Genomic DNA, 25,946 nt, shown 5'->3' on the forward strand with positions numbered 1-25,946 from the left:
TAGAAAACTGGTTTTGATTTTGAAATTACATTCAGACAAAAGACTCACAGACACAACAAAAGTCACAACTGCAGTTTTACAGCAAAATCATCTCCATCTCTTTTCTTCGTCGCTTCTATTTTCCCTCCCTCTCTGCACACTTCATATTTTGGACCACCTGCTCTGTGTTTCTGTCTCTCACCTGTCTGTCCTGGGTGGTGAGGGGCCATGGGGTGGTGACCCATCGGAGGGTAGCTGGGATGCATGGCACCACCCGGTGGGGGCCCTCCGTGGTGGGGCACTGGTGCTCCATGGTGTGGCTGGGGCCCTCCAGGGTGCATGCCTGGTGGAGGGGGCCCAGAGTGGGGTCCAGATCCAGGAGCCTGTCCTTGAGCTTGGGCGGCGGCGGCCGCCACTGCGGCGGCTTGCTGTTCCATCTGCTGCCTCGCCTTCATCTCGGCGTATTTGAGCTGCTCCATGTGGAACGCCTGACGCTCGGTGAGCAGCTGCTGCCGCTGAAGCTCCAACTGCACAGAGAGATGGAGGAAATGCCAAGAAAGATGATTAAAAGAGATTTGTTATAACCAGCACCACGAACGACTGTCAGCTGGCCAAGGATGGCTGGTGGGTGAAGTAAGAAGAGTCCATGAGAGGGTCACTGGGGGTAGTCAGCCAAATTAAAGTTTAATTAGACTATTACCATTATGTCACCATTACCAAATTGGCCCAAATTGCGCAATGATACATTTTCCACTTTTAGTCTTTTAGTCATTTGGGTGAACTGACGCTAACACTTTATAAAGCCAAAAGGAGGATCTTTATACTAGCATTTAAACATTTTTCAAAGCTCAATGAGAATATTCTACAAGTTGAAGAGAGTGGAGCACACTTGTACACTTCAGTGGCTGCCTGCATGTCTGCAGAGGAGATGGTGAAGCCTGAGACTCAGTGTAAAACTGTCTTGTGTCTCTTTGCTGTTTTTTTTTTTTTTTTTTTTTAGAAGTTCAGTGTTTTACGGCCTATGGCAGCAGCAGAGGTTTGATTTCTCGCCAGTCTTTAGAAAGCTTATGTAAACCAGAGTCCTTTTCATGCACTATTTACAGCTGTGAAACTGGGCTATGCTCCCGATGCCTCCACCGCGAAAAACAATTTTACACTCTCACTGGCGTCTCCAGAGATTGTTCAGCGGAAGGACACACACACAGAGCTGAGGGCTATTCATTTGCCCTGAAGAGGCAGGTAACAGTTTCACTTGCCTGACTATACAGCCGTTTTACTCTGGAAATGTTTTATTTGCAATTCAGCTCCCTCATAAAGAAGTAATTCTGTGTCTCCTCTTCAGTCTCTGTGGAGGATTTGGACCAAATGAGAAGCAACTTGTTCAGTGGCCAACATTGGCTGATGAACTCTAAATATTTACTGACTACTTATTTCAATTTAGCAACCACAGAAGTAGGACTGTGTGACACTGGGTCACTTTTGGATGATTACAAAAACCTGTATTTAAATTAGATTTAATTCAACACTTTCCTTTTAATGTTAGCACAATTCACAAAGTCTTATCATTCTGAATCATAATAGTCATTTACACCTGCCATCTTTCTTTTCAAAAATGGGTTTTACACTAAAATTATTTATCCGTCATTTTTAAAAAGTCTAGTTTAATACTTTGCTAACAAACAAGATAGTGGAGGACTCTGAAGATATAAATTATCACGAGCAGTTCGTTAACTCCTTGATATCTGAGAGAACTGAAGAAGGATACATGTGAGCAAAACATCAGATGGCTTAGATTTACTTCAGCTGGGTCTGGATTGGTTTTCCTTGAGAATCAAAATTTAGACTGTCAATATTGAGGTGAGATCCTCAGCAAAAGTACTTGTACAGAACTTTCCCAAATGGATATTTGTAACAAACAATATAGTAACAGCGGGGCATAGTGATGATCAGCCCCTAAACTCATAAATTTTTTTATATTTGGGCAACCAGTCCAGGGAAATAAATGACCCACCAAAGGAATGTGTTTTTCAGCTATTCACTATTATTCATTGCACCAGCGATGTAGCAGGTGTGGCTATATAACACTTTAAACTTTCCCTGGCTAATTAAAGTATAAAAACTAAGGCTGCTAAACAACTTAGGTAAAATTCGTTATTAAATTTAGTTAAAAACAGATTTAGCTCACTATTTAAAACCAGAAGGTAATCATCAATGATAAGTAAGAAGCACTGCTACACAGGATAAAACAGAATTTCTAAACACCACGACTGATTGGTGGTTATTGTCCTGCTAGTTTGACTGGTAATTTGTGTTGGGTTTCAACAGCTGGTATTATTTTGGATCCATTTAGCAAAACACTTGAACTCATTAAGCTCTGATGCTAACAAAGTTCTTATCGCACCTTTAATCTCTCCTCGCTCTTTTTATTAGCAAAGAGTAACAAACACATTCAGGTAACATTAACAGGCTTCTCATTTTAGTCAGCGCAGATCGTCACATGTGCCAGTTGTTAAAATGACACATCACCAGTCGCAGATTATATCAGCTGTTGCTAACGTTCATTCCACAACGGCTAAAATTAAACTTGGCTGTTGAATAGTTTAAGTGCTCTCTACTATACTTGGCCAAAGATCGTTTTTGAGGGAAAAGAAACATCATGCTGTAACACTACCCTACGCTCGTGAGTGGACAGTGTGGCTACCCTTCTCTAGAGAAATGTATTTACTTGCAAATGTTGAAAGTTAAATATAATTAGATTTGATATGGAATTTGAAAGGAGTACCGATTCAATGAATCAATCGGTGCCAAACGTAGATACCCGAAGACGCATCTGGGTGAGAGAGCGAAACTACGTCACCCCTGCAGCTTGTTCAAGTCACAGTCAGTCAGTGTAATGACGAGCCAAAAGCGGACGCAAGTGTGGTTTACACTTTTCAAAACTCGACGCAGACAACACTTGCTGTAGTGCGGCATGCAAAGCTGGCCAGGGCAACACGTCTAACCTGAGGAAAACAGGTGCCGTTGGGTACCGGTACAGAATTCCAGATACTGGTAACGTATTGGTTCAAATGTGAACGGTACCCAACCCTAGTTGCGCAGGGGCAATGCTGGCCAATAGCACCCACATTTAATCTAAACTTCAACACTCAAAAAGCTTCTTTTTGACTTACAGCCTCTTTCTCTCGGTCCATGATGGTCTCGAGCTCCTCGAAGTGCCTCAGCTTGATCTCCAGCTTCTTCATCTGGGTCTCCACCAGCAGAGCCACCAGGGACTTGATCTTCCTCTCCTCCACTGCTGCCAAGTGCTGAGAGGATGAACAAAGAGGGGAGACAGACAAATGATAAATATCTGATTAATAATGTTTACATCATCAAGATATCATGCACTGAAGTTTAACTCATTCTGCGGTTATTTTGTGATGAGAATCTTAACAGGATCAGAACAATGACATACAGCAAAGTTTTCAAAATGACAACCCAGGTGAAGATTGGGAAGATCAGACTTGCTAAAGTGTGTGTTTGCTGCGGTTCAGTCAGCACTTCTGCAGTCTCACCTTGGCCTTGGTGGCAGCAGATGCCAGGGCAGCAGCGGCCGCGGTGGCAATGTTACCCTCTTCAATGTCATGCTCCAGTTTCTTCCTCTTGTCCTCTCCCTCATCTGTAGCCGCCTTCTCCTCCTTATCCTTCTCCTGCTCTGAGGACGATGTCTCCATAGCCTCCTCCTTGTCTTTGTCTGACAGGAACAGAGAGAAATTGAACAACTGTGGAGTGTTTCATGAAACTCAGCATCATCACACACAAAAATGTCCCTCTGCACACTTGTAGAGAAGTTTTAAACGACAACATTTTTAGCAATCAGTGACTAAGGCGACTTCTTCAATATGACGAGTAGAGCTGAGACAATTAGTAGATTAATCATTTACTTGATCCACAGAAAAATAATATAATAATATAACTATATTAATAATCGATTAATCATTTAAATAACATTCCCTGGTTCCAACTTTTTAGTGAGAGGATTTGCTGCTTTTCTGTGTCAAATGTCTTGGTAAACCGAATATTTCTGGGTTGTGGACTGTTGGTTGGCAATTTGATGATGTCACCTTGACCTAAAAATTATGATGGCCATTTTTCACTACTTTCTGACATTTCACAGACCAAAGGGACAATCGATTGAGAAATTAATCGATAATGAAAATACTTAGCAGCAACTTTAATTAGGAGCTAATTGCTAATTAACTGTTGTGAGCTTATGACCTGGAAGTGTGTGGGACATTTCCTTATATTTTATCATGAATATCAGTGTTACCTGCTGGAGCCGTCTTGGCCTCCCCTCCCTCTTCGTTCTCCTCCTCACGCTCCGACGCCTCTCCTCCCTCCTTCTTCACCTTCTCTGTGGCCTCTGTCTTGTCGCTCTTCTCTGCAGACTCACTTGGCTTCTCTGCCTCGTCCTTCAACTCCGCCTGAAGGATGAGGACACAGACCCACAACAATAAGTGGCCCGCGTCAATGCCACCAGAAGCAAGAATAAGCCTATGTTACAAGTCTGACTTTGGGTCTAAGAAAATATGTGAGATGTATGGTGGCAAGTTGCATAAATGAGAACATTTTTAAATTTGGGTTGTAAAACACCACTAGGGGAAAAAAAAAAAACATACATAAATAGACACAAAAGACGAAATTTAACAAATGACCTATATAGTATCAAAGAACAACAACTACCACAAAAGGTGAATGTGGCTGCTTGTAACCAATCATCATTTTGATTCTCAAAATCCATTTGGCAAGTAACAGCTGGTAAATGCTCTGATGCTCAAGGCAAATGGAATAATGGGTCATATCGTGACCCTATCCACTTTTTGGGGACGATCGCTGTGATCTGAACAAAGTGTCTGACACTGGTTAATGGATGCTAATGAGGAAGCAATCAGCCAACAAGCTGCCCAGCAGAGCGGGGACAATGTGAACATTAGAAAAATGCCATTACATGCAGCCTGTGGGCCTTTCCGAAGCAAGAGACACCAAACATAGATGAGTGGAAAAATTTACTTTAAAACACCAAGTGGGAGAGAGGACATGTGTTAAAATAGGAAAAATACAGAAGTGGATATTAATGGTTGGCTGGCTCAACAGACTTGCAGTCACTAACTGATATTTAATATACTGAATTGAATGCCTCTAACTGAGGCAGAGCTCACATGTGTGGTCTGGCAGTATGAGAACAGATGATTTGAAACCCACTTCTAAAAAAACTAAATTATAGCTCAAGTGAGATTGTTTTTCTGATTATTGTCATAACTACTCATCTGTCTCGCAGCTGTGGCTCAAGTTTATGACTTAATTCTTTCACTGTCTCGATTGTCTTTTGTATATCCAGCTGAATGTCAAGGTCTAACCTGCAATAGCTGAATCCAGAGTGTTTCATCGTTGTTCAAAAGTTAGCATAATACTGCTCCTCTCTCTGTTGATGTACGGCTCCATGAATCTTTTCTTGCCTCAATCTCCCTTTTTTTGACTGTTTTGTCACCAAAGTGCTCATGAGTCAATAGATGAAATGTTGGCGTTTTAAACAGGAATTATTGAAAATTAAGGGCTGCTTGGGCAGAGCCCAAAACTTCAGATGCATCACCGTGATCTTTCACTGTAGTTTATATTTACTCAATCCCACATACACCGTCCTGCTGTCAGATGTACTCACAAGTGTATTAATCCACCACAAAAAATAGCCCCCAACAAAGGCCCTATTTATTTGAGTAATGTTTGCTAAAAACTACAGCTGTTTAAGGAACTTGTTTGGCTTTTTTTTTTTTTTTTTTTTTTTTTTTTTAAATGAAACTTTATATTTGGGACCATTTTGTAAAGATTTATGTCTTCAGTATGAACCAATGGGCTTGGGGCCATGAGTGCCACAGACACGGCTGAGAAGTCATAAAGTGTTTATAGACGGACTTATGCATTGTTGCTTTCGGTCTTCACATGGGATTTGTTGACAATAAGAAAAAATATTAATTATTGCCAGCTTTGTCCATTAATTACTATTGGAAACCAAATTTCTAAAAAAAAAAAAAAAAGCTTTTCCTTGACATGTAGGATACATGAAGATATACGAAAGGTGGTCTTACCTTATCGGCCTGCTGGGAGTCTGTGTCCGTGTCAATCTTCTCTGCCTCTGTGGTTTCTGCAAGTGACAAGTGTGGTAGAGAAATTAGCATCATATCACAGACTAAAACTGACCAAGATGGCTACAGAAGTTGCGTTGCAGCCTAAATTTTCATTGCAGCTGTTTATTCCCCAATGAATCTTTTATGCTGCCAAAAACCAAGAGTACAAGCAAGAAACAGGGTGAGATTGGGTTCATGCATGCATAATCAGACAAAGAAATTACAGAACAAATCCAATACAGTTGTATTACAAGTGTAGAAAGTAACCGAAAGAAGCAGCAGTGACTTCTCACCCCGTTTGAAATAAAATGTTTTTATAGATTATCTGTGGCAAACACCATCAAAAACTAGGGTTTGAGGGGAAAAAAAACTCAGGACAGGAAATTAAGGCCAAAAGCAATTTAAGTGAGCAGGGAATGGTGTGACGTGTGTGAAAGCACACTCACAAATGACCAAACACACGTGACTGAGTGAATACATGTGTACGGTTGAGTGTTAAACCATGTCACGGGTGCACTTGAGCGTGTGTTAAGGGTTTGAATATTGATTGTGTGTGTCGATTGAGTGCTTTAGGCCAGGCGAGGCACTGAATTCATTTAAGCATATTGATTGCAACTGTGGTTCTAGAGGGCATTAATTTAGGTATAACAAATGATTGGTATTATGTGAGAGAGTGTGTGTGTGTGTGTGGGATAGGAAGAACTGAGCGAAAGAGAAATATTTCAAGAAAGCAAATAGCAAAATCGAGAGCTAGAGATAAACATATGATAGAGTGTGATGACCCAGTTTTCTGCTCCCCCCCCCCTCCCACTCCCCTGGCCCATCTGCCACTGTTGTTTTAATCCACTGGTTACCACGGCAGTATGCACACACAAACACCCCCCCCAATATTTGCGTATTGCTCACCCCCGTGCTGGTAAAAACTAACATGTGTAGCGTGTTCAAATGTCAAGACAGACCAATCATGTCTGTCTGATATTCAGGTGAAGAAAGACCATCGTTTGTATTCAAAAGGAGGGAAAACAGGGATACGAGTACAGGACAAAGTGATGACACTGTCCACTCCTTCGTTAGCCTCAACATCCACTCACACACTCACACAGACACAAACAAACACAGCAGTAATCTGCATCAAAGACACGTCTCCCTGCCTAATAGCTTGCAGCTGCATACTGCTACTATCTGCTGCTCTCCAGTGGCTGCAGAAGTCACAACTACCAAAAACTACCAAAACTCCTGTGAATAAGATAAAATTATCCAGATGTCTTTTTTTTCCCCCAACAAAGCCCTGCTTCTAGTTTTACACACTTTTACCCTTTGATACATGTGTTACTGATTTGACTATAACCAGCGACTTCAGCTCCTGTTTCTACCCCTCGTCATGTGTTACTCACCAGTCTTTTCTGGCTCCTCAGGGGCGGTGCCAGCGATGCCGCTGCTTTCCAGGCCAAAGGCGGGGTCCACCTTTCCTGTGCTCCTGGCCGCCTCCTGCACCTTCTTCACGTGAGCCTCCACCAACTCAGCCGGCACCTCCTCACGCACACGGGAGAACTCCTCTGGAGACAGAGAGGACATTTATTAATTTACAATACAACAGAACAAAAATAAATCATAGATAACAGGCAAAATGGACAATATTGGCACAGATGCATTACTGAAACATTTAATCTTGCTTTTATGCTTTTGTATGGACTCAATACATTCAGTATCAGTGTCACTGTATACTAACTTGTTACATGTTTATGGGTTTTCTTACACATTGCTTCAAATGTTAAAGGAATTTTAATCTGAATTCTGAAGAAGAGCATTAGCTCAAAACGTCACTAGCAGATGTACCAATAAATTGAACTTAAGGGAGCTACAGTGTGCATACCCTTTTTCATGTTTTCATTACTGTCTTATATTGGTCTAGCACCTGCCTTAAACGGTATTTGGATGTGCGTGACTACTATGTATAGAGAGGAATTGTAGCCCTGATACTTATTGTAAACAATGTTTTATCATAGTAAAACTTTGGCCCATCTGATCCAAAATCTCTTATTTGCAGAACTCAAACAAATTTCAAAGATGTGATGCTGCAGTTTCATCTTCCTTCCATCAGTTCTCACCTAGGGCTGCCCTGGCAGCAGCAGATGCCACTCTGGGGTCGACCACAGAGGCCAGGAAGGCTACTGTGCTCATGACGGGGTTTCCAGACTGGCTGAAGGGTATGGGCTGGTAGGCCAGAGGGCCCAGGGAGGCCTCTGTGCTCTCCATGTATGGATCCTCAATGGGCAGCCGCAGGAAGTGCAGAATACACTCATCCTGGGTGCGTGAACCGATGTGCTCAGACACTTTGTTCCAGTCATCTTTGAACATTTCCAGGGCCTGGAATAAGTGAGGGGAGTGAATATACAAGTCTTAGTCATAATATAATGTCAGTGGACAATACTCAGAGGTATGCAGCATCCTAAAAGCAACTGAAACTCCAGAGTTTAACAGGTTTCTCCTCTTATGTCGTGTGAGACTCACCTCCAGCAGCAGTAGAGTCTCCTGCTCGGTCCATTCCCTGGTGGAGTTGACTGCTTTAACCTGTAGGGAACCAAAACCAAATGATCAAATTAGGTAATAAGACAATTTTCATCAATTTTTGCCTATAGCCTCCAATATAAATGAAAAAAAGATATTTGTATTCTTTGTTGGGGCTACTTTAGATGTTTATTGCTGTTTACCATTTTCCCCTTTATTTACCAATTTAGAAAACTCAAGCTCAAGGGAAATAAAATTATAATGTGGAAAACATACTACAGGTTGTTAATGAGTCGTGTGCTGACCTTGGGGTTTTTCTTGTTGTAGAGGTCGCTGCGAAGGCCGAAGTTCTGCAGGTCGATGGACTTGTCTTTGCCTTTGTCTGCAAAGCTAGGCATTTGCTGTGGAGGGGGAATCTAGAGGGATGAAACACAGCATGTGATGAACAATGTTACTGTTTCAGTGCCTGTAAAGACCTTTATATCGGTGTGTCTTGCAACAGTACAGTGGAAGAGGATGGAATCCAGACAGAACAAGATGCTTCTTGTCTTGTATATTTTAGCTGGCCTTACCGGTGGGGGTCGGTGGTTCAGAGGCATGAGGCCAGATGGTGTGTCAGCCAGCACGGTGAAGTGGGGTGTGGGTGGGGGGCCCATGGGCAAAGGGCGACTGTCAGCGTCGACCTGGTAGTTCACCAAACCCCACTGCTCCAAGAACGCATGAACCCTGGAGACAGACAGCATATTTAATATGCTTTTATTTTCTTCTCTTTTCAGCATTTTTCCTGATTACTACTACACCTTACTCCTTCTGAGTAAGTTATTTTTCAGTTTGTATGTTGGTGGGACAGGGAGGGAATTTGGAGCTGTGTTTGTATGTGTTAAATTTAAAACTTGAAAACAAAATGTTCCAAAAAACCCCAAAAAGAATGCATACACTCGTGGGACTTAGCTCACCTCATGATGGCACAGACATCCCCGGTCAAGTTCCTGCGACAGGAGGTGGAGGTGAGGTACTCCTGAGGGTTTAGCCGATACGTGTCGATCATGAAGTTACGGTAGGCCAGGAATCTGTTAAAGAGTTGAGAAGAACCACCAAGAGATTAGCATTACAAGAAACATCACTTGGATCTACAGCCACACATCGTACAAGATTTACATATATGAAACATGTCTGGTGGTTTAATGTAATTTGTAACTCTGTGTGTGTGTGTGTGTGTGTGTGTGTGCGTGTGTGTGTGTGTATAAGCTCACATCTCTGGAGTTTTTGACTTGTTCTTTCCGTTGAAGAACTCAGGCAGGGCTCTTCTCTCAATCTCATGGATGCTAGCAGGAAAGGGGAAAAAAAAGTTGATGCAATCATTTTAAATGATGAAAAATTGACTGAGGCTCCTTGTTATCGGCTATATTACAACCCATTTAACTGTTATTCAAAAGGAACAATCTTCTCAAACCTACAAGTCATATTTAACTGCCATAACAGTGACAGGCGAGTTTCTCATCTCAAGTGCACCTTTAAATGTAAGTGAGATACAGTTAGTGATATATATATAAAAAAAAAATCCAATTAATATAACTTCTTCAAAAGCCTTGGTACACTTCTTAAAATTAAATGGATGTACACACATGGTATGCACATGGTATTTGTGACAGAGGCCTTAAATTCTCATTACGTGACAAGAGGGGGAAAAAACAAAGCATATCAACATTTGTTTAGTGGTTACACGTTTATCCTCATTCCCTAGCCCTTACCAGTTGTAGTCAAACCAAGCACTGTAGCTGGGGATGATGATGTGGTGAGTCTGTTCAGTCACATTGTCCTCGCCAGCGTCCATCAGTCGGTTGATTTCAGCTTTGCTCTGTTCCTCGTCATCCTGCACAAAGAGACAAAGAGCGAGACAGGTCAGCGTGATGAAGACAGGTTCTGTGTGAACAGTATTGGAAGGAACCAAGTGATGCCAAAAAGTTTATCAACATCAAGTATGTGTTTGCCTGGAACGACAAAAGCTGATCTTCAAGTAATATTTCATTGGGGGAAAAATATTTTCAAATTTTATTACATAGGCCTAAGGTGTAGAGGAAAAATTAAAAGGGTTTCTGAGAACAGACCAGGAGAGACTGAAGGAGGAGGATTGGTTAATTAACCAAATGACAAAAAATAAATTGGCTGCAATTTCTGTGAGCAATAAATCATTTTTTAACCAATAAAAACAGACAGAGCTAGGCCTTTCGCCCGTTGTGTTTGCATGCATGTTTGTTTACTTGAGAATGTCACCAACATTTTATTCATATATTATATTGTAATTCATTCCCATCCATGCTGCTCAGAGTAATAGCAGTCCTCGGCTCTTCTGCCAACAGTGCCGAGGTCTCATCTCTCCTCTTGCGCTGTGTGCAGACAGTCAGCAGGTGCGGTGCCGAGGGGCAGGCAGGTTTGAGCTTCTCTCTCCGGATCTCTGGATTAGAGAGTTCCTATAGCTTGTTAATATTTAAATAGTTTGTTTGAGCTTCTCCCTCCCTTTGTAGATTTTTTAAAAACGTTTTTTACTTGAAATATACAATGTCCTTATAGTGAGTTTGTGATTATTTGGCTAAAGCTTTCTCTCTCTCTCTTCCTTGCTGCAACTGACACAATCCCTATGCTTTATGCAAATGAATGCGATGGAATGAGATGCAAATGCCCTTAAAATGACAATATTGTTTATTACAATTATTGCTGGGACAATATATCGTCCAACAAAAGTAGTTGTCATGACAGGCCTACAGAGAGGTAGTTATGTGTACATCCCATCCCATATTTAGGTCAGGTGAAGGAAAACAGATTCAATGAAGGAAAAAGAGTAGATTCCGGATGCACTGTGCATAGTGTTATCTTGTGCTGTATTTCTATTTTTCAAGAATTTATTTATTTATTTATTTTTTGCATATACTGGATTTACTGTGACTGATTTTGTGATTCTTTCAAGCACTAATAATGTATTTTATCTTGATATTGTACTGAGTCCTATCATGATTTGAATATATAATGACATCAGCATGATGAACCAATTTGGTGTCTATATATACCTTGCTGTTTGTCATGTTGGCCATCTGCCTGATGAAGACCCAGCAGGGCCTAAACATTGACTTTTACAGTCAAATAAGTTTTTTTAAGCTAAAATTCAGTGTGCAGAAACTGCTTTTTCTCCAACCAATAAAAACCTAACATTTTCTGATTACAGCTAGTGTGTGGTTTTCAGTCAATTTTTAAGGTTCATATATTTAAAAACTAAATTCTAAAAGAGAGGGACATTGCATCTATGTCTGAGACTATTAGTCAATAATGACGTCCTACCCTTGGGAGGGTTGACTGTGACAATACCACTTGGAACACTGATAACATCTGGTGGGCATTTGTCATTACTTTTGACATGTTTGTCAAAATGATTATTCATATATATTTTATTAAAACTTGATTTGATTTATAATGACAACAATCGTGGTAGCTGCAGCCCTACTGAGAAGCCAGGCAACGCACACGTTCCCTCCCTCTCACCCACACACACCGACAGTATTTGGTTTGATGAAGACAGAGAGGAAGTCATCGATCATCTTACCTTTCCACCAGACAGCACAGAGTCATCCTCCATGTCATCTGGAAAAAATAAAACAGGTTTTAGTTGAGACACATCACACTGGCTGATACACGTTTTTACTTTACACGTTATTCTTCTGAATTGATTAATGTAATTCATACACAACTAAACAGATCAATTCAGTTATAAATGCATACCCAAGTCAGCCACATTCCCTCCTTTCACTGGAGTATTCTCACTGTCTTTCTTTGAATTTGCTGTATATAGAAAAACAGAGAAAATGATGAAAAAAGTGGACTGCTAAAAAAGATTTAAAAAAAAATAATTCAAGACTGTTTAATTCAGCCGTGGGCATGAAGGCATTAACTGGCACTGGTTTGCAAAAGAGGACACTAAAATAGATAGAGAGAGAAGGAGTATGTGTGTGTGTTTTGGGGGATTTTTGCAAAAGTGGGACATCCCAGATGGGACTTGGTCTAAAAATTGCATTTTTAGTAAGGATTTTGTGTTTGGTTTTAAAAGGGAATCTTTAAAAAGAGAATACAGATCAAGCTCCATTCGTCTCTGGTTGTTAAAAAACACATTCTCAGGCTGTTTTCCTGCTTTTCTGACTGGAACAAGGTATGTGTGTCTGTGGCAGAGACAGAAGAGGATTTTCTTGGCATCCTTATGCCGCAGTGTACAATAACCACACAGGGAATCACAGTTAACCCACCACAGATTTCACAGACTAAAAAATGAAATGAATTAAATGGATCTCATCTAACGGGCAGTTATCCATCCATCCATCCATCCATCCATCTTCTTCCGCTTATCCGGGGCCGGGTCGCGGGGGCAGCAGTCTAAGCAGAGACTCCCAGACTTCCTTCGCCCCAGACACTTCCTCCAGCTCCTCCGGGGGGATCCCGAGGCGTTCCCAGGCCAGCCGAGAGACATAGTCCCTCCAGCGTGTCCTGGGTCTTCCCCGGGGCCGCCTCCCGGTGGGACATGCCCAGAACACCTCCCGAGGGAGGCGCCCAGGAGGCATCCGGATCAGATGCCCTAGCCACCTCAGCTGGCTCCTCTCGACGTGGAGGAGCAGCGGCTCTACTCGAGCTCCCCGTGTGACTGAGCTCCTCACCCTATCTCTAAGGGAGCGCCCAGCCACTCGGCGGAGGAAGCCCATTTCGGCCGCTTGTATCCGCGATCTTGTCCTTTTTCGGTCACTACCCAAAGCTCATGACCATAGGTGAGGCAGGAGCGTAGATTGACCGGTAAATCGAGAGCTTTGTCTTTCGACTCAGCTCCTTCTTTACCACAACGGTCCGATACAGCGCCCGCATCACTGCAGACGCTGCACCGATCCGCCTGTCAATCTCACGCTCCATCCGTCCCTCACTCGTGAACAAGACCCCGAGATACTTAAACTCCTCCACTTGGGGCAAGGACTCCCACCCACGCGAAGAGAGCAAACCACCTTTTTCCGGTCAAGAACCATGGCCTCAGATTTGGAAGAGCTGATTCTCATCCCAGCTGCTTCACACTCGGCTGCAAACCGTCCCAGTGCATGCTGCAGGTCCTGGTTTGAAGAAGCCATCAGAACGACATCATCTGCAAACAGCAGAGATGAGATCCTGTGGTTCCCAAACCGGACACCCTCCGGCCCCTGACTGCGCCTAGAAATTCTGTCCATATAAATTATGAACAGAACCGGTGACAAAGGGCAGCCCTGGCGGAGTCCAACATGCACCGGGAACAGGTCTGACTTACTGCCGGCAATGCGAACACAGCTCCTGCTCGGTTATACAGGGACCGGACAGCCCTTAGCAAAGGGCCCCGGACCCCATACTCCCAGAGCACTCCCCAAAGCGCCCGGGGCACACGGTCGAATGCCTTCTCAAGATCCACAAAGCACATGTGGACTGGTTGGGCAAACTCCCATGAACCCTCGAGCACCCGATGGAGAGTATAGAGCTGGTCCAGTGTTCCACGACCGGGACGAAAACCACTCTGCTCCTCCTGAATCCGAGGTTCGACTATCGGACGAATTCTCCTCTCCAGTACCCTGGAATAGACCTTACCGGGAGGCTGAGAAGTGTGATCCTCTGTGATTGGAACACACCCTCCGGTCCCCTTCTTATACAGAGGGACCACCACCCCGGTCTGCCAGTCCAGAGGCACTGTCCCAGACCGCCACGCGATGTTGCAGAGACGTGTCAGCCAAGACAGTCCCACAACATCCAGAGACTTAAGATACTCAGGACGGATCTCATCCACCCCCCAAGCCTTGCCACCAAGGAGCTTGCCAACAACCTCAGTGACTTCGGCCAGGGTGATGGATGAGTCCGCCTCCGGGTCCCCAGCCTCCGCTTCCTCTTCGGAAGACGTGACAGCGGGATTGAGGAGATCCTCAAAGTATTCCTTCCACCGTCCGACAACATCCCCAGTCGAGGTCAACAGCTCTCCACCCGCACCGCACAAGGTGTTGGTGAAGCACTGCTTCCCCTCCTGAGCCGTCGGACGGTTTGCCAGAATTTCTTTGAGGCCGACCGATAGTCCTCCTCCATGGCCTCCGAACCTCTCCCAGTCCTGAGTTTTTGCCTCTGTGACCGCACGGGCTGCAGCACGCTTAGCCTGCCGGTACCTGTCAGCTGCCTCGGGAGTCCCACGAGCCAACAAGGCCCGATAGGACTCCCTCTTCAGCCTGACGGCATCCCTTACTTCCGGCGCCCACCACCGTGTTCGGGATTGCCGCCGCGACAGGCACCAGAAACCTTGCGACCACAGCTACGAGCCGCCAGATCGACAATGGAGGTGGAAAACATGGTCCACTCGGACTCAATGTCCCCAACCTCCCCGGGATCTGGGAGAAGCTCTCCCGGAGGTGTGAGTTGTAGACCCTGCTGACAGAGGGCTCCGCCAGACGCTCCCAGCAGACCCTCACGACACGCTTGGGCCTGCCAAGTCTGTCTGGCTTCCTCCCCGCCAGCGGATCCAACTCACCACCAGGTGGTGATCGGTTGACAGCTCCGCCCCTCTCTTCACCCGAGTGTCCAAGACACGCGCGGCGGAGGTCAGATGATACGACAACAAAGTCGATCATCGACCTCCGGCCTAGGTGTCCTGGTGCCACGATGCACTGATGGACACCCTTGTGCTTGAACATGGTGTTAGTTATGGACAAACTGTAACTAGCACAGAAGTCCAACAACTGAACACCGCTCGGGTTCAGATCAGGGGCGCGTTCCTTCCGATTACCCCTCTCCAGGTGTCACTGTCGTTGCCCACGTGGGCGTTGAAGTCCCCAGTAGAACAACGGAGTCCCCGGGTGGTGCACTGTCTAGTACCCCTCCCAGGGACTCCAAGAAGGCCTGGTACTCTGCACTGCTGTTCGGCCCGTAGGCCGCCACAACAGTGAGAGACCTGTCCCCACCCGGAGGCGGAGGGACGCGACCCTCTCGCTCACTGGGGTAAACTCCAACACGTGACGGCTGAGCTGTGGGGCTATGAGCAGGCCCACACCAGCCCGCCGCCTCTCCCCCCGGCAACGCCAGAGAAATGGAGCGCCCAGCCCCTCTCGAGGAGACGGGTTCCAGAGCCCAGGCTGTGCGTGGAGGCGAGGCCGACTATATCTAGCCGGTAACGCTCAACCTCCCGCACAAGCTCAGGCTCCTTCCCCCCCAGCGAAGTGACATTCCATGTCCCTAGAGCCAGTTTCTGTGTCCGGAGATCTGGTCGCCGAAGCCCCTGCCTTCGACTGCCGCCCAGATCTCTCTGCACCAGCCCCTTACGGACAGTTATGTATCTGGTAATATGACTTTGTTACGTGAAACGGCTGTTTTCTGCCCCAAGTTTCAATGAAACTAATGAAATTAGTTTTTGATTTTGTTCAAGTTAACACTAAAGAAGCTTTTACAATATTAAAGATAATCTTACACAAGACAGTCCAGCTACAAAGCTTACAGATGGTAGTTTGCTTCACTTTAAAGCAAAGCAGGTAGATGGTGTGCACATCCAACTCCAGTTGGGTACAAGTGCAGGGCAAAAAACATCATACAAAAGAATAGAAGAGGTTGTGCACACTGAAATTTGCAAGCTCCCCAAAAATGTAATGATGTAATGTTTCAATCATAATGGCCTGAAGACTACCTTCAGACCTATATTTTTTGCGAGCTTGCAAATTTCAGTGTGCACACGACCTCTTCTTTTCCTTAGTTTGCTTTACTTCCCCTCCTCTACGCTCTATGTCTGCTCTTCAGTAACCTGATACAGCAGCTATACCCATATTTTATATAATTATGGTTCACCCAACATGAATGGCATTGGGGAAATTTACACTTAAAACAAAAAATTCTACCAGCTTTGCGTCAATCATTTGTACTGGCATACCACCACAAGTGCTGAACAACAATAGACAGAAAACAGATAATGAATCTACAATTTTTATAACCAATCACTCACTAAATCGTTCACTCCTTTTTGTTTTTTTATTATCATTGCTAATTAAATATTTAGTTTTGGACTGTTACTTTTTTTTAATATACATTTTCTAGATTAAACTAAACAATTTCTCTAAAAAAGATGATGGTCAATAATAAATGCTACTAATAATCATTCCTACATTGGCCTTGGACTGCACATTTTACCATAGTAGATCAGGACTACGATCGCCAGTACGATACAATTAATAGCACAGCTCTTCTTTGACATTTTAACCAAACTGCTGCCTCAACCTAGTTATTTACAATGATCAGGTATTAAAGGGAGTGTCCAGCTTAGCCCCACCCTCGGCACATACCATTCTTGGACATGCTGCCCTCCTCCATGCTGGCACCAGCTGAGGAGTCGTCCATATCCTTGGTCATGTCTTCCTCCGTGTCCTCCTCTTCGCCTCTGTGACCCCGTCGTTTCCAGTGAGGCCCTGGGTTCCTGACACCAAAGTGAGAGTCATAAGTAAGTTATATGCCACCGGTAATCCTCAACATATGTATTTATTTATTTAAATATATTCATTTAGTAATTCAGCAAATATTTGAATATTTGATTTGAATGAGAGCAGCTCAAACTATTCAAATATCACAAGATCAAATGGCTAAAGGCGCTGCAGACGGCTTCCTCAAACATGTTTTTTAGCTGTGCAGACTATAAAGCCATCAGCAGACATGACTCAAAGTCAGTGTGTGTTTGGACTTATCATTGTTACTCTGCCAATATCTTCTTGTGTTTTATCATTTATTTTCAGTTTCCAGTGCAGAGACATTTTTGGTAATGTTCTAAAAAGGATAAGTCTGGTGATCGACATTTTTCAAACCCCATAAAATACTCAAAACTAACAATCCCCATAGAATCCCCATAAGTGGACTATTTACTCTAGTTTGAGTAACATTTGCTAAAAACTACAGTGGCCTGCTGTTTTAGGAAATTACTGAGCCTTTTTTAAAAATGAAACTATATACTCATGACTTGTTTCTTTCCATTTTCAGTATGAACCAATGGGCTTGGGGCTGAGTGCCACAGACAGGGTAGGGAAGTAATGAGAGACAAATAACACGTTGTTGGTTTTGGTCTTTTCATGGGATTTGTTGATTATTAGAAAAATAAGATAAAAAAAAAAGATTGCAGATTTCCAAGATCACTTGCATAATTCTGCAGCATTTATTCAATCTCTTTCTTTTTACTACCTGGAATTATTTGCTCTACTACATAAAAATGAATATTAGAAATTAGCCTCCTTACCCCTTCTTTCCCCCCTTCTTGCGGGATTCAGCAGGAGTGCTGGGCGGTGAGGGTGAACGCCTCCTCTTCTTGCCGGCAGAATTGGCCTTGCGCTCCTTGCGATCGGGTGTACGGGAAGACTGATCAGACAAACCCCGTGCAGCGCAGGGAGCGAGGGATGGAGGATGAGAGAAAGAGCAGCAGAATGAGAGGATGGAACGGTTGCACACACAAGGAGGGGAAGCGGTGGGAGAACGACGGCAGGGAGGGAGGGGGGTAGGGGGATGCCGTGGTGGTGGAGGAGACGACCAGGGTTCCTGTATAATGTCCTCTCTCAGAATAGCTTCTCTTTCACCCAAACCTTCACTTCTTGATTTGTGCATTGTGCTGAAAAATGTATCTACCATAAATTATCTTTAGCAGACAAATCACAACCTTTTGTAATGTTTTAATTGTCTTAGTTTACATAGTATAGTTTTTGGTTGTTCATTAACTTGTTTTGGCCACTGTGCACTCTGTGAACCAAATGTAAATAAAACAACACCTCTGAATCTAACAGGTTTCTGGTTAGCTGCCTATTTTGCTAGTCTTAAATTAAGTGAGAGCTTGGCCAGTTATCTTAATGTTAGTGGAAACTGTGAGGGTACTTCTATGAGGTGTCAGTGAACAGGCCAAGACAAAATGATACAGTGAAATAAAGTGAATCTTTTAACTAAAACTAAATGTCTTCCCCCTTTCTTGAATCCTTCACATGGCATCTAATTGCAATCATGTGAAAGCTTTTGGCCTGTGAAGTAAATAATCTGTGGCTAGTAAACCTACAGTATTTTCGTTTACGAGCTTTTGTTCGGATTTTTAAATCCTGGAAATTGTACAAAATAATTTTTCATACATTGACAGAAACCCTGAAATACATTAGAAGGAGACAAAGAGAGAGGAAAGGTTTGGAAAGGATGCGCAACAAACAGACAGAGGCGAGACACAGGCAAAGGACAACGACGACAATCCACAGGGCATAGCCACATGCAACAAAACACAAACTGGCAGGCAAAACATACACTTAAACACAAACCAGCATTCAGACTTATTTTATTATTATTATTCCTTGAAAAGCAGTTCCTGGGGATAAAAGTTCCTGGTACTTTTGGTGGAAAAGCAGCTAATAACGAAAACAAAAAGTGGTTTAAAGCTCTACTGATGATCTAGGGCGAGAAAATACACACAAATACCTACCTCCTCCTCCTTGGGGAAGATCCTCTGGCGGAAGTTGACTGGCTTCTTGTTTTCGTCCACCTCGTAGTCTTCTTCATTCATCCACTCATTGAAAGCATCAGTGTCTAAAACCCATTTGGCATGGACCTGAGGGGGAGAGGTAAGAAGACACCATGAATCATCGAATCTGTATGCTGATTGTTTATTTTACGTTGTTAATCCTACTAGAATCTAATCATGCCTTTACACTGCTGCCCTAATTTTCCTTTATCGTTTCCCAAAAGAATGGGCTCACTGATGCATGTTCAAACCAGAAAATGAGGAGGGTTTTTTATGACAATAGCCCCAAGTGTAAGAAATTATTTAACTTAACAAACATGAACTGCACATAACTGCAACCACAGCATCACCTAAACATCTGTTGAGTGCTGCTGGACACAATGACTGCTTGTTTTACAAAAGCAGTAGACAAAATAAATTTAATTAATTAATGGGCTCACTTGAAACTTGCTATTTTTTTCTTTTTTGAACAGTAAAGTCCATTTTGGGCTCATTGCTCACCTTCCATGGTCTGTCAGTGCTGGGTGGGTCCTCCACGTCCCCATCCACCTCGCTGGCTGATACCCAGGTATCATAGCTGTCAGAATAAAAAACATCCATGGGTCAGTAATAATTACAACATTGATGAACTGACATACTGTCCCCAAGTCTAAAATGACAATCCAAATAGGCCCGAGTGAGATTTTGTTATTAAGTATGAAAAGATCATTATTTAAGTTATTTTTATTTAAATTAGGAGATGTATTGAGTATGTATTCAGTATCACAAAAATCTGGATTATAAAATATAAAACTGTACTGTTACAGCACTGTGAGGATAGCACTGTTTATTATTATTATTATTATTATTTGGAGAAATCTGAGTGAAAATCAGTTAAAATCAATCTACTCCCTCAAAAAAGAAACTTAGAAGAAAACAGACATAAAAAGATCTGTTTGAGCACTCTTCCTATTATCTCTCAGGTTAGTTATACTTTTAAGTGTTATTTAAATGTTGGGTCTGTTTAGTCCCTTCAGAGGACCCCAGAGCATCCTGTCTGCCCTCCTCCTTCTTTATCAATTGACTATAATAATTTTAAAATGGAGGAAAATCTATGCGCCTTTGGTGGCTTAATGACAGACTAAGGAAAAATAAGATAAGAAAAGATGTTCAGAGCTGGTGCACCAAAGATCACAAGGAATGAGAAGAGTGGTTGTGATCCTCTTTATCGTCCTCTCTGCTCACCTGTCTGGGGAGAGACCCCAGTGCACCAGCACCTGCTTGTCTTTCCTCATAACAGGACGAAGCCACTCATCTGCAACACACACAAACCAATGCTGACATACACAGTTCACACATTAACCAATAAACTATATGAAATACTGAGTATTAAATAAACAAAAACATATCTACTATTACAAAATAATTGATAACAAGATTACTGTTCACATATTCGCTTACCATTTGGTGTTGGACATGTGTCTCCTTACTGTATTTAGTATATTTATTTATTTCTTAATTACTCACTTTTTCATTGCTACAATAAATAAAATACTGGTTTTAGGTTTTAGAGATACTGAATGTGAGACTCAGGAAATGATCTCTAAATGTGATTAAGAATTGACCTAATCTGTGAGTTACAGACAATTCTACCATACCTTCTTCTTGTTGGGATGGAGATGGGTAAATGTGGTGGGTGGCCTTTGACTTATCATCAGTAATGGAGCCCTGGAGAGGACAGAGTGGAGAAAATAATAATAAACAACCAAAGAGACAGATACAACAGAGTTTGCCAATAGAAAGAACCACTCTCTACATTACTGACAAATCCTTTCATTGGCTAGTTTGATGTATCAAGTCCGGGCTCACCTGGTGCCTTTTGATGATGTCTTTGAGCTTACTGGCTTGTTTCTGCTCGATGTCCGGCGACAGGAAGACAGTGGGTCGAGTCAAGCAGTTGTTCTAGAAGTACAGAAACATTAAGTTATTAATAATTTCCATTCCAAAAATGTATGTAAAAGACTATCATTGCTCATCTATCTATCCATCCATCCATGCAGCTTGGGTTTGGTTAAAACTACATAGAAGTTACAAAAAACATCAATGACACGATTAATAAATTATGTAGGTCAGATCAAAATGACTTAAATGAAAATGATGCAACTACTTTTGAGCATCTTATTGGGGTGTTTCTGCAAGGATGGGTCATACCTGGACCAAGTTCTTCTCCACATTTAAGAACATTTCCACGTTCCTGTCCATCCGGGAAGGATTCTGCAGGTCAAATCTGCGCCTGGGAGTGGTTGACAAAGAACAATAAGACATACAATGAGATGTGGTTGCAGCAGTCCAGCACAGTACAAAACAACAGCTACCAACAAGTGTCAATTTATGGGGTAAAAACGGACTTTATAGTATCAGATACTGTTTGGCTTACTAGAGTTATCGCCAGACCAACAAATATCTGCGCAGTTTTGTATGAGTGAAAACAAGAGCGTTAAAGTGTGAAAGCAAAAAGCATGAGCTTCTTTGCCATGACAAAGCCAACATGTTTAGATGTCAGGACTACGTGAGGGTTAAAGTTATGGTCAACACCAGTCTTACTGTGGAAATTACCACAAGTCAACTCACCACCCCTGCTCGCTCTTAAACTTGTAGACCGACCCCAAGATGTGACACAGAGCACCTCCTGCCTTGAAATCCAGGAAACACTTGGCCTAAAGATAGATGAGGAACAATGAGGATATGACGTTAGCACTCCAGGTATACTAGCCATGAATTTCATAAAGGCCCTACAGCACAAACACCACAAAATGTATGTGTTTTTCATAGAAATACAAAATGTGTGTGCTTACAGGTAGCTTGGTAAGAGCAGGATTGTTGACCCTGCGTCCAAATGCGTCCTCCTGGAACTGCAGCAGCTGGACCACCAGACCCGCCAAGGATTTACTGGAGGGGGAGTCATTCTGGACATACTGGGACCGGACAGAAATAAAAACATTAATTAACTCACATCAGGTAAATTGATATAAACACACATCTGGAGCAGCACAATTTGTCACAAACAAGAGCCCAAAGGGCTGTCCTAAAATTGGTTGCCTTTACTCCAAACGACAAAACTGTCTAAATGTTTGAGGGTGGTTTTTGATTTAAAAATCATGTGAAGTTGCCATTATTGCCAATATAGATGCATATCATTTGACATGCCCACTGAAATGGGTTTTCACTTGTTGCCCTCCACAGATGAGGTCAAAGGTCAGGGTCAATAACAACACCAGGAGCTTGCTAAAGGATGTTTCAACAAGGTAGATATTTGCTTTCACGGGTCCTCCGATCTATCAAATCTTGGCCACAGATACATTTCCACTCCTGCTCTGATACAGAGCTACAATATAGCAAGGAGAAGCAATGATGCAAGGTCTGGCAATTGAAAAATAGGACAAGCCAAACTAAAAAGGGTAAAAAGCTCACACATGACCTAGTCTATTTATAATGAAATAAATGTCAAGGAGACCCACTTCTGGTCTTAAAAAAACATCCTCAGCTGTTTTAGGTACAGTGATTGAATGTAAACAAACTCAAACCAAGCAGCTGGGTTAGCATTTGTGCAGAAGCAAAGTTTACATGTTTAGTTCCAGGTGTGTTTCTGTAACTTAGTCTCCAAAACTGCGTCCACAATTCTTCATCTAGGTTTATTACATTTACATTCATTGTCTTATATATTAAACATAACCGACTTAAGCGTGTCAGTGGGTTTGAATGAGAGCATGAAGAGACAGGAGGACCATTCTTTGTTTGGCTAACGTAGTGGGCGGGTGGAGCGTGCACAGAGTCTGGTATGCTGCTGTGTTGACAAAACTCAATGCCGCTTACTCAAAATACGACTGCGCTTGCAAAATGCACAGTGATCTTATAATTATTTTCTCACTATAATGTTATTTGAATAAGAGGCAGTCTAGGTTCTACTCTACTATTATAATAAGTTGTTGGATTGCACGGTATCTCGTGACTAACATTTGGTTAGCTTCTCGGGCCTTTTGCAATGCTGATAAGGCAATTTAGCTAGAATTTCGTGAATTAAGAAAAGCTGCAAATATAGGCCGAACAACTACAGTAGCTGCAACGTCCATCTGCCTCTCACTCGTGTGTAAACGTTTCCCCCCTGAGCGTGTTATTAGTAACGATACTGTTTGGCCAGTTAGCTAGCTAACAGTCAGCTAGCTAATTGATAAACAGATTAGCTCAAGTAAAATTACAGCGCGTCTATTTTGTGGCATGTTAACAAGAACATGTACAAACGGTTTATTACCTGTGACTCACAAACTAAAGTAAACGTCTGTATAAACAGCCTAAACTTGAGCTACAGTTAATTTTGTGTGGCAGCAGCTAGCTAGGATAGCAGCGCTTCATTGTGCCAGCGGGACGCGGGCCATCATAGAAATCAATGGAGAACCACTGCAGCTAGCTCACCTTCTTGTAGTGCTTGCCGATCCACTGCCGCACCGTCTCGAACTGGGATATCGTCTCTGAACTTTCCCAAAATTTCGTGGACGGACCGCCGTCCTTCTTTCGTCCCACTGCGGTCCCGCAGCCTACCGGGCCGGTGGCCGGTCCGCCTGAGCCCGTTCCGCCTGCCGTTGTCGCCGCCGTCGCCATTGTGTGTTTTGTTCGCTGCGTTGTCTTTCTCCTCCACGGTGTCGCTCACCGTGCAAGTTTTCGAATGATATTGCGCAGCCGCAAACGTGTTGATACTTTTCAAGTCTCGCGAGTCTCGATATTAAAGGGCTTATGGGAAATGTAGGCAACTACAGGAGGTTTGTCCTTTTGTGCTTTAACGTTACACGTTCTTGTGATTTTCGAGACAAGAACGTGTTATTTATTTATTCAGTTTTAATAGACTACTGTTTTGTATTTTTTTAATTGTCCTTTATTACTTGGAGGATGCTGGCCAAACTTCATGCCATCTTGGACAGTGTCTCCCACCCACTCCATGACGTGCCAAACCACAAACCACAAACCACAGATATTACTACATTGCTGTTATTGTTGTCATCATTGTCATTATTTTCATACTTTCATTAATGTTAATGTTATGATTGCTATTATTGTTTGTTGTTATCATTGTCATTATTGTTTTATTTATTGTTGCTCTTATCACTCTTATCATTGCCATTGTCATCATCATTGTCATCATCAACAGCATCATCATCATTATTATTATTATTATTATTATTATTATTATTGCTATTTTGGAATAACTAACCTGGTTGTCAATACCACTATATTTAAACCATTGGATTATTTCCAATCCCCCCCCTAATCTTCTCATGTGTTTTTAATGCACCACAACGTAGAAGAGAAAAATATATATAAATACATACATTGAAAAACCTCACAAACACTCAGGCACGGGAGACAGGCGAGAAGTGGTTCACTGGGACAGCAGCTCTGTCCCAGGTTGGCACACTTGCACAATGTCCCCCTTCTTTTAATGCACCTTAGACACTACACATAACATACAAAAAAAAAAAGAATAGGAGAACATAGGTACCAAAAAGATGCGGGGGGGAGAGTTCTCTTATATTAATTATATTATATTATATTATATTATATTATATTATATTATATTATATTATATTATATCACTAGCTAAAATTAATTGATTCATTGAGAATGGTGTGACAATGGTAATCATTACATCGGACAAAAAAAAAAAAAAACTTAACTAATGCAACAATAGTGATGGTGGGTGAGTGATGGTAATGGTGATGACAATGGTAATAAATGGGCATATACACACACACACACACACACACACACACACACACCCAGACACGCACACACTTATACATTTACACATTTTTATTTCACTTCTGGAATTATGGAACTACTAGATTGTTGGTCACTGCACTATTATAGTCTGTACATCTGTCTGTCTGTCAATAAAAAAACAAACAAAAAAAACAAAACAAAGGAGCACCTTCAGCGGAAGACTCATCCCACCAAAATGCACCACAGAGCGCCACAGGAAGTCATTCCTGCCTGTGGCCATCAAACTCTTTAACTCCTCCCTCTAAGTGTTAGTCTGTATGACCCTAGGTCACTAAACTGGACATTAATCATTACGTCTCTGCAATACTTGAATAACTGTGCAATATTCTGTGTACTACTCCCGTGCAATATTTAGTTTTCCCATGTTAGTTTTTCCTATTTATTGATATTGATATTATATACCTCCATTACTGCTGTGCAATATCTTAATAATCTCAATAAGATACACTTAACTCGACAGTACATGCACCACTGCTTATTACTTATATTATTACATTGTATTATTATACTGTATTATCATCATCAACCGGTAAACCCACTTGGTACTTCACACTTATTTTATCTTATACTTATACCCACCTGGTACTTAATTTATTTTCTGACCTGTTTTTATAGTGTTTTATAGTGTATTATATTTTTTGCTAGTACTTCCTCCTGTGTGCACTGACGTAAAGGCGAGCTACTGTAACAAAGAGTTTCCCTTCGGGGATCAATAAAGTATTCCTGATTCTGATTCTGATTAACAGACATTTGCGGTTTTTTCTCAGTCTTAATCTTTGCAAATTAATCATTTTGCAATAAAAAATACGTTAAACCATTCTCATCTTTTTCCCTGTTTGAACACATACAAATGCACACATGTCCCATCTTCTATCATCATCATCATCATCATGATTTCTGTGCAGACAAATGCATTGAAGTCTGTTCCCATTCAATCCCACTGAATT

The 25,946-nt window shown here is 42.4% G+C and overlaps 1 protein-coding gene across 3 annotated transcripts in view; it reads right to left on the reverse strand.

Annotated features, from left to right (window-relative positions):
* smarcc1a (SWI/SNF related, matrix associated, actin dependent regulator of chromatin, subfamily c, member 1a) overlaps positions 1 to 23,896 on the reverse strand; it is a 29,816-nt gene extending 5,920 nt beyond the window's left edge. Inside the window, exons 1-26 of one of the 3 annotated variants that reach the window (XM_044209575.1) lie at positions 23,638 to 23,896; positions 22,023 to 22,142; positions 21,799 to 21,884; positions 21,379 to 21,460; positions 21,037 to 21,129; positions 20,826 to 20,895; positions 20,413 to 20,482; positions 19,690 to 19,765; positions 19,150 to 19,275; positions 17,938 to 18,032; positions 17,000 to 17,130; positions 12,420 to 12,479; positions 12,244 to 12,281; positions 10,400 to 10,521; positions 9,902 to 9,973; positions 9,605 to 9,718; positions 9,221 to 9,374; positions 8,954 to 9,064; positions 8,652 to 8,711; positions 8,249 to 8,507; positions 7,535 to 7,696; positions 6,102 to 6,157; positions 4,289 to 4,442; positions 3,534 to 3,712; positions 3,150 to 3,284; positions 182 to 506 (exon numbers count right to left, since the gene is read on the reverse strand). In XM_044209575.1, coding sequence (XP_044065510.1) covers positions 182 to 506; positions 3,150 to 3,284; positions 3,534 to 3,712; positions 4,289 to 4,442; positions 6,102 to 6,157; positions 7,535 to 7,696; positions 8,249 to 8,507; positions 8,652 to 8,711; positions 8,954 to 9,064; positions 9,221 to 9,374; positions 9,605 to 9,718; positions 9,902 to 9,973; positions 10,400 to 10,521; positions 12,244 to 12,281; positions 12,420 to 12,479; positions 17,000 to 17,130; positions 17,938 to 18,032; positions 19,150 to 19,275; positions 19,690 to 19,765; positions 20,413 to 20,482; positions 20,826 to 20,895; positions 21,037 to 21,129; positions 21,379 to 21,460; positions 21,799 to 21,884; positions 22,023 to 22,142; positions 23,638 to 23,823 — 3,136 coding nt within the window. In that variant the 5' untranslated portion in view covers positions 23,824 to 23,896. Of the gene's footprint in view, positions 1 to 181; positions 507 to 3,149; positions 3,285 to 3,533; positions 3,713 to 4,288; positions 4,443 to 6,101; positions 6,158 to 7,534; positions 7,697 to 8,248; positions 8,508 to 8,651; positions 8,712 to 8,953; positions 9,065 to 9,220; positions 9,375 to 9,604; positions 9,719 to 9,901; positions 9,974 to 10,399; positions 10,522 to 12,243; positions 12,282 to 12,419; positions 12,480 to 16,999; positions 17,131 to 17,937; positions 18,057 to 19,149; positions 19,276 to 19,689; positions 19,766 to 20,412; positions 20,483 to 20,825; positions 20,896 to 21,036; positions 21,130 to 21,378; positions 21,461 to 21,798; positions 21,885 to 22,022; positions 22,143 to 23,637 lie in introns of all 3 variants that reach the window. The other 2 variants (XM_044209573.1, XM_044209576.1) reach the window with 2 other exon arrangements.
* Between the last annotated feature and the right edge of the window lie 2,050 nt (positions 23,897 to 25,946).

The sequence above is a fragment of the Siniperca chuatsi genome, linkage group LG9, assembly GCF_020085105.1.
Source record: "Siniperca chuatsi isolate FFG_IHB_CAS linkage group LG9, ASM2008510v1, whole genome shotgun sequence".
Classification (NCBI taxonomy): Eukaryota; Metazoa; Chordata; class Actinopteri; order Centrarchiformes; family Sinipercidae; genus Siniperca; species Siniperca chuatsi.